We start from the raw sequence: 8,855 nt of genomic DNA on the forward strand, positions 1-8,855 counted from the left end.
GCCGCCCCCCCCCCGGCTCAGACCCTGCGGCAACTTCTGCCTGGCCTGCTTCCCCCTCCCAACTTGCTGCCCTCGTTCCTCGTCCTCTGGGTCTCAACCTAAAAGTCAGCTCTTCCAGAGGGTCCTTCCTCAGCCCCTTGGCCGCCCTGTCTCCTGACTTCTGTTGCCCTAGCCCTGTTCTGGGACTGGGGGCTGCCCGGCGGGGGTGTTCTACAGGACAGCTCTGCCTGCTACTACTCAGCTGTGTCTGCGGTGCCCAGGGGCCCCTCCTAATGGGTGTGCAGACAAATGGGCACAGACACATACCCCACCTGCTCTGCCCGAGGGGCCCGGTGCTCTCGCCCGTCCCCAGTGGCATCCGGGGACCTCAGGCACTGTCACTTCCAGCCCAGGAGGATAAACCCCATCAACAGAAGAGAAAACCCAGCCCTGGGAAGGCCTTCCCCACTGCAGCAGCCCTGCCAGGCCTCAAGGTCCCAGAGACCAAGGAAGAGTGTGCCTGAGACCCAGGGCCTCCCATCCTGCCCAAATCTGCCAATCTGGCTCCAAAATGGGTACTGGGGTTAGTTTCCCAAAGAGAAGTCTACCAAAAAATAAAGTAAGCAGCTACTGACAGGCCAGCCCTGCAGCTCCCACGGAAATGAACGTTTTCCAGAGCAGGCGCTGCAGGGAAGAGGGTGTTCCCAGCGCTGGAACCCACCCCCAGGCCTGGCGCCCACCTGCCTTCCAGAACCCCTTCACCCACGAATAATGTCTCTGCACCCATCCTCTATGACAGAAGACCAGTCCCGAGGGAACCACACAGTAACAAGAGGCAGCAACCTCCCCACCCCACTTCCAGGCCCGGGTGTGGAAAACCCCTGGCTCCTTCTCTACGTGGGCCGCGTGCCGCATTCTCCCGTCTCTACCTAACCTGACCACTGCTCCCTAGAGACGGTACTCAAGGTCCTAGAGGAGGCTGGGGTCTGTGTCCTCATGGGGGCATCTGACCCAGCCCGGGGGTCAGGGCTGCCTGCTCTGAGCCCCAGAGCCCAGGAGCATCCCCATCACAGCTCTGACCTCCCTGTGCTCTCACTGGGAACTCGTGGGGCTCCCCCCTCGTCAGGGGCTTGTCAGAGCCCCAGACCCAGCACAGGGGCACCCCAAAGGGGCTGAGAGAAGTTTCAGCAATGGAGCAGACGAATGTCTAAACTCTCAGATGGAGGCACGTACATACTTACATCCACAGACATCACAGCAAAAGGATGTTAAGCATGGAGAATGCCCTGGACTGGAGACGGGTGTCAGTTCTGGTGCCTGCCAGCTGTGTGGGCTCGCGTGGGTCACCTGTCTGGGCCTCTGCTTCCTCACCAGGTAAGCCCTGTGGTGCAGGGCTGATGGGAGCGGGCAGTGGGGACAAAGGAGGAGGATGTTCTGGCAACACCCGGAGTCGCCCAGGGCAGGGCCAGGAATTTATCCACCTCCACCCTGTGCCACCTGCACCTCTCCCGACCACTGGAAAAAAAATCCAGGGAGCGGGGGAAAGGTTCTACCTGTGCACAGGAGTCCCGAGTCTATGTTCTCGCTGCGGCCCCACTGCTGGGGCGCCCCTGGTATTTTCCACCAGCCCCAAAGGGCAGGCAGCAGAATTCCCCAGTCCTTTTGGAAAGCATCTCTGCTTTTTCAACAGAAGCAAAGGGGGTCTGGGCAAAAGGAAGGGGCAGAGGAAAGAGAGGACAGCCAGGCCAAGCCCAGGGTCCTACCCTGCCGTGGGGCCTGCCGCAAGTCCCGTCCCCTCTCTGGGCCTCGTCCTCCCCATCTGTACAACGAGGGGGTCAGTAACCCGATACCAAATACCAAGAAGTGGCACCTGGAACTCAGCCCCCCGGACACTGCCACGAGGACGTATGGGCCTGGGGTTGCCAGGACTTTGGGCTTCTGTACGGCAAAGCCAGAAGTCTGGATTTTTACGTGCAATCACCTCATTTTTCAATATTTGTAAAACATTCTCCTGGCCAAATGAAACAAGACTCCAGGCCAGAATCGGCCCACAGGCCAGCACACTGCAAATTCTCCCACATCCCTCCCAACTCAGAGCCTCGCTGATCTGGGGATTCCAGAACCGTTGCATGAAACACTTGGGCCCAGAAGCCAGGAGGCACCCCGAGTCCAGGAGCCCCACCCCGGACGGCCCTCACCACCCACACCTTCCACCCCGCAGTCCCGTCGGAGGCGCCCACTCACATCTGCACGTGCGGCGGCTGGAAGCGGCCCTGGTTGATGTTGTAGAAAGTGAAGGCCTGGGTGGGGTTGGAGCTGTACTCATCCACCTCGATGATGAGCCGACTGTGCTGGTGCCTCCGAGCGGCCATCACGTGGGACTGGGAGAAGGCCATGCCCAGGCCGCAGGGCAGGAGGGCCAGGGCCTCCGCCTTCAGGACGCCGGGATCCCACCTAGCGCGCCACATGGACTTCCGCAGGCCGCCCGGGCATCTCCCGCCGCCCGGGCCCGAGCCGGACCTGGGAACAGACTGAGGAGACGGAGCAGAACCGTGCGACAGTTAATCTGTTTGGGATTTGCTTTATTTAATGTCAGATGAAGATTTAGAAAGAGGGAGAGGGCGGGGGAGAGGGAAAAAAAAAAAAAACACACAGTCGTACAGCTCAAAAACTCATTACAAATCTTTCCAACTCAGCAGTTTGATGAATATACTTTGGTGAAAAGAAAAGGGAAGGGAGGGAGGGGACCAAAAAAAAAAACAAAACCCACAACGCCATGGACGGATGCATGCATGGTCCAACATGTTTAAATACTTCAGACTTTTTTTTTTTTTGCCTTCGACAAAACCCCCCAGAGCCCACAGCGTGGCCGTGAGATGCGGAAGACAATGGCTGGTATTCTGGAAACAGGTAAGGTAAGTTTTACTTTTCGGAACTGGGGAATAGGAAGGATTCACCTCCAACCCCACCCGCTCCCCTCAGACCCCCCCACCAACACACTCCCACACGGCCACACCCCTACAAGCCCGAGCAGGTGGGGAAAGCATGGGCACAAATTCCTTCATCAACCACCATTTCGCCTAAAGATATCGTTTTAGCAGCGCCCGGAGAAGGGATTTTCCCAGAAAGATTGCCATACACCAACCAACTCAGCTCAGAGGGTGGCCATGGTCGGGCGTGGGGTGGGAATCTACTTAAAAAAAACAAAAAACAAAAAACCAACAACCTTCTCAAATGCCTTATAAGGACCTCAGGAATTCCGATATTCCCAGTCAAACCTTGAATCCACTCAAATCACAGCTTACAAACGCTATAGATATTTTTTTCATTTCTTTCATTGGAAAGTACAGTTTGCATTTGTAGTTACTAGATTAAAATGTCCCTTTTTGATTCCAACTCGGCTATGTGAAATCCTGGAAACAAGACTGCATCCTACCCTGACACACACACTTGCCCCCATGCTTCCTCATTAAGATCATCTTTTTTCTTGTTCTTTTCCATAATTTTTTGAACTATGTAAATAGGAAATGCCTCAAAGATTCGGACTTTTTTTTTTTGGTTTTTGGTCATTAAGACCCTCCGACGATTGTATCTGCACTTCATTTAACCAAGGAGAAAATAACATCATTTAAACTATTCCTGGACAGTCAGACCCCAGTCACGTTAAAGGAAGAAAAATCCCCTTTGCTTTGCACATGGACACAGTCAGAAAACAAATTAGATTATAGGAAAATGACAAAAATTAGAGACTGGAGAACAGTTTAATCAGGTGCAAAGGAGAAATGGATTATTACTTTTTTTAACTCTCAACAATCATGCCCATACAAGGTGCAATAAATAGCAATATCTTTCTGCTCTCCCATCACTATCCTCCCCCCCAAAAACTGCATCCTGATTCAGAATACACATCCCTCCTTTCCACTTGGGAAGATAAGGAGAAAAAAACCAGCCTTTTCCCTCCAGGACGCACTTGCTCCCGTTCTTTGTCCTGTTCGTTGTTTCTAACGAATCGGTTCCCCCAGCGGATGCAATGTGGCAGGCCTCCTAGCTGGGTGAGTCAGGGTGTCCAGGCCTCGGGGCCTGTGCCCATCCTGTTTACCACGGGAGAGGCCGCAAGGCAGCAGACGCCGAGGTCCAGGGCTCCAACAGCCCAGACCTGAACAAGAGTTTGAGGCCCAGCCTGGAGCTGACCTGCTGTGTGACCTTAAGCCAACTTCCTAATCTAAGTCTTAGCTTCGTCTTCTGGGAAGTGGGTGTGAGAACAGTAACATCGCCCCCCAGGGCAGCTGTGCAGGTTAAACGAACGGGAATTCTGAGCACAGTGCCTGGCAGGCACCAAGTGCCCAGCTAATGTTCGCCGTCACTATTATAATCACTATTCAGTTCAATCGGGGACCTGTGTACGGAAGGCCTGCTGTGGGCAGGTGCTGCCCAGGTGCTGGGGCACCTGTGGTCCAGGGGTGTCCAGTGTGAGCAAAGGGGGCAGCTCCAGGAGCCCCGAAGAACCGCAGTTTTCTCAAATGTAAGCTGACTACGTCAAGCCCCTGCTTGAAATCCTTACCGTGGCTTACCGTGACTCCTCTGATAAGGACCCACGGCCCGCGGGTCCTGCCCACACTCCAGCCACACAGGTCTGTGCCCAGCAGGCTCCAGTGCCCAGAGGCCTCTAGCTAATGAGTGCTGTGCGCTGGTTCAGAGCATGCAGTTCCAACACTTTCAAGGGTCCCCTCTCTAAGGCTCACCACCTACCTATGACATAGGTGTTCCAATACCCCCCATTCTGCAGATGAGAACGGTGTGTCACAGAGAAGTGAGGTCTCTTGCCCAAGCCCAGCACAGAGAGAGGGTGGTGCTGAGACCTGGACACAGGCAGCCTACACCCACCTTGGCCTCCTTTCCATCTGGCCAAACTCACCCTTCACCCTTCAACAACGCCAGTATTTCCTCAGAGAGGCCTTGATCAGGGGTCCTCGTCCCAGGGTCCCATGAAGAGCCTGGATGTCCCCAGGGGGCTGAGCCTAGGTCTCCCTCGCTCACCCTGGTACATCAGATCAAGCCCCAGCAGCTCTGTGACCTGCCAGGGGCTCTGATTCCTCGTCCACAAAATGGAGCGAAAATAGTACCCATGTCATATAGTCATGAAGATTAAATGAGGTGGCACACGTAAACTGCTTTTCACAGAGCCCAGCACATAGTAAATGCTCAAAAATGTTGTTATTGTTGTTCTTATCATCATCATCATCACCCCAGGGCCCATCACAGATGCTTCATAAATACTGAATTAGTGAATGTATGGATGCAGGGATGGATGGAAGGATGGAGAAATGGAGGGAAGGATGCAGGGATGGATGAAGGGAGGGGTGCGGGGATGGGGCCCTCCACCCACCCCTGCCCCCAAGGAGCGGGCGCCTGCATGCCCTGCAGCCAGGCTAGCCACAGTGGGGGAGAACCTATCTGCACCAGGGGACTCGGCCAGAAAACGCAGGCTGCAAGGTGTCCCGGGAGGCGCTCCGCGGTGAAATGCTGCATTTCACATAAAGGGGGTTTGCAATGGGCCCTGCTCAGAGAAATCAGGGAAACTGGGAACGCAGAGCCTTCTTTTAATACCCATTTAATATTTATGGAGCTGCAGCAGCGTCAGCCACTGTGCAGAGAACGCAACCGATCCACAGAGGGGGAGCAGCGATTCCCAAAACAAACGGCTTGGAGCTGGGAAGCATTTACACCTGGTCCACAAAACAACACAGCACACAGGCGACGCGGAGGTTGCTGGGACCCGCTGCGGGGGAGACCACCTGGGCTTCCATCCTGGCTCTCTGTCCAGTGGAATGACCTTGAGCAAGTCACACATCCTGGCTGGGCCACCAGGGCCTCCTCCGTGCCAGTGGGCAGGAAGGAAATGGGACTACGAAGGGGAGGGTGGAATAGATTGATTAATGCATTTACTTATGCAACAAATGTTGACCTTGGCCCTGTGTGCCATCACCGGTCCAGATGCCACAAAGAGCAGTGAAAGAATCAACAGGTCACTGCCCTCAAGGAACCGGAGGTGGGGGCAAGAAAGCAAACACATAGGTAAATAGAAAAGATACTTCCAGATAATAATAGGTACCTGGAAGAAGAAGGGATGGGGTGATGCAATAATGAGTACTGGGGGAGAAGGGGGTTGTTACTTTAAATTGATGATCAAGAAAGGCCTGTATAAAGAGGTGCCATCACCTCAAAAGTGAACGCTGAGAGGGAGCCAGACCTGGGAAAGAGAACCAAGGCAGAGGGAACAGCAAGTGCAAAGGCTCTGAGGCAGAGACAGCATCAATAAACAGTCTCATCATATTATTATTGTTGTTGGCCCCTGGTGTGCTTCTGCAATGGAGGAGGGCCTGGACTTTGAGGTCAGAGGTTCAGGGTTCAAATTCAGTGCTGTTTAGCTACGGGACCCTGGGCAGTCACTTAACCTCTCTGTGCTTCCACTTTCTCATTGGTCCCGTCAGGAGGTGACAGATGGGGTGACGGGAGCCTTGTGCCGGCCCCTCTGTAAAGGCCCAGTCAGCCCAGATTGGGAGAGTTGAAAACTTCTTGTTGAAAAACTCCTTCCATTCTTTAGGGCTCGCTTTTCAAAAGCCTTATTCTTTCACAGGGTGGTTTCTCTTTTTGTTTTCCCCTCAGAGACATTTATTTGTTGGTCCTCAGGTGCCTTGAGGCGAGTCAGGCCAGGAGGAGCCTGGATGCAGGCCGAGGCACCAGGCGGCAATTAGCTATTAGGGACGGACGGTACGGAAGCTCATACCCGGGAAAGAGGCCAATCTGGGCCCCACCTCCCGCTGCTGCCTCCACAACCTTGTCTGCCCTCCTTGCTGCATCACCAAGGCCACACATCACACCAGCCTCCAGAACCAAGGCGCTAACACGCACTCTGACCACGCCATTCCTTCCCACACACTGGATCTCGTCAGGAGCATCCTGCTGTCCTGCGGGGAAGCCCGGCTCCTTAGATCAGCCCAGGAGCCCACACCTGCCCCCAGCCTCACCACTCAGGCCAAGCTCTCCACTCCAGGATTCCCCGACACACCGGGAGTCCCACCTCTGAGCCTTCGCACTTGCTGTTCCCTCCGCCTGGAAGGCTCCACGCACCACCCCCACCTGTGCACACACACCTGTTTCCTGGCTCGGGGCCTTGGGAAGATGTCCCCCCCCCACCCCCGCCACCGACTCTGACCTCCCTAGGGTTTCTCTCACCGAAGCTCCCACAGTAATGTCCTGTGTCTGGGCTGAGACGCCAAAGAATAAAATACACAAACGAATGAGTGAGTAAGAGAAAACATACAGGCCCTCAGGTACCAAAGCCCAGACTCCAAAGCAGCTTGAACCTCCTCAGATTTGGGGTTCCTCACCTGTAAACATGTGGATGCTAAACCTCCCTCCCAGAGCCATTGGCAGGAGTGCAGGACACGGTACCTGCAAAAGCACCTGGCTGAGAGCCAGCACCCAGCAGGTTCTCACTAAGTGTCTCTTCCACTGGGGTTAGAAAGTTCCGATGAAACCCAGGAGCTCTTCCAGGAACTTCTGAGAATCGGGCAGAGATTTTCAGATAATCAGGGGGCTCCCGGCCCCTGCCCTCCCATCCAGTACTGGGTGAGTCAGAGGTCACTCCTTCCCAGGGTGCTGTGATTGGACACACCCTGTACCACCCCCCCTTGACTAGTTTTCTAGGCAAACTTCACCACTCCCTCACCCAGGTCACCGCAGAACACCGGTCAGCCCTGAAACACCCACTTCCCGCCTCGAGGGCAGGCCCTGTTCTGGGACCCAAATGGCTCAGATACGAAAGTGACCCTCAAAGGGCTTGGAGCCCCACAGGAGCAGCTGGACAGATCAGCAGGGCAGCTCAGACCCCTTTATGAGGAGGTAGAGGGGAGGGGCCTGGAGGGCCCCCCGAGAAGGCCCCTACCAAACTATGAGGCCCGCTGGCATGTGATGAAGGCCCAAAAGGAGACACTGAGAAGGACCTCGGCGTACACGGAGCATCTTAATAGCAGGTGGATTTCTGCAAAGGAGACACTTGGGTGGTCTCGGCAGCCCAAATCTGCCCAACAGATATGGAAGAGAAATCTACAAGCCACCGCACTGCCTGGGTTGCCGATCTACAGACCAAAGATAGCTTCCCTTTGCCACACGGCTTGAGGCACCCACTCCCTCAGGCTCTTCAGAGCCGCGGTGGGCTCAGGACAGTCCCGGTTCACGTCTGCTGTCCCCGGTCAGTCATTACGACCAGCATCCTCTCCAGCTCTCAAAGTGCCCCCATTTCAATATCTGAAAATGGCATAAAGGGTAAAGGTCACCGTAATCCAAGCCAACCAGAGGCTGTTAAGGCAACCACCCCCAAAAGGTACCAATGTCTCTCTCTCTCCATCACTGGCATGTTTGTAGCCATAACTTGAGGCCAGGACGATACTGTGCTGTCCTGAGTCCGAAACTCGGACGACAATCAATGATTACACAGGGGTGACTGTCCATTAAACAGGAGAAGCCCCCCAAGAAACATCTGCCCCAAGAGCCTTTCCCGCAGCAGCGTTCTGACAAAGCCCAACACCTGGACAGTGTCCCCAGGATTCCAACCCTCTCTTCACTCCCACTCCTCTCCACCCTGGACCGCGAGTGGGGGGCAGCCAGCAGCCCCAGGCCCTGCAACGGGTCAGCCCAGCATGCAGACGACTGTCTCTGGCCGGTCGCCCAGAGCGATGCAGAGAGGAAGGCGGCTCAGCCCAACGCCCTGCTCGCTGAAGCTTTTGTTGAGAACTTAGCGGCAAGGCGGCAAAATGTTGCAGAAAAAACCACGCCCACACTAACACCTAAGTTGTGCCCCCCCCCCCCCGCTG

At 55.1% G+C, this 8,855-nt stretch overlaps 1 protein-coding gene across 1 annotated transcript in view; it reads right to left on the reverse strand.

Moving 5' to 3' along the window:
- MPPED1 (metallophosphoesterase domain containing 1) overlaps positions 1–8,855 on the reverse strand; it is a 70,205-nt gene that overhangs the window by 60,258 nt on the left and 1,092 nt on the right. Inside the window, exon 2 of the mRNA XM_007453932.1 lies at positions 2,224–2,510. Coding sequence (XP_007453994.1) covers positions 2,224–2,447 — 224 coding nt within the window. The 5' untranslated portion in view covers positions 2,448–2,510. The remainder of the gene's footprint in view (positions 1–2,223; positions 2,511–8,855) is intronic.

Source organism: Lipotes vexillifer, unplaced genomic scaffold (assembly GCF_000442215.2).
Source record: "Lipotes vexillifer unplaced genomic scaffold, Lipotes_vexillifer_v1.1 scaffold382, whole genome shotgun sequence".
Classification (NCBI taxonomy): Eukaryota; Metazoa; Chordata; class Mammalia; order Artiodactyla; family Lipotidae; genus Lipotes; species Lipotes vexillifer.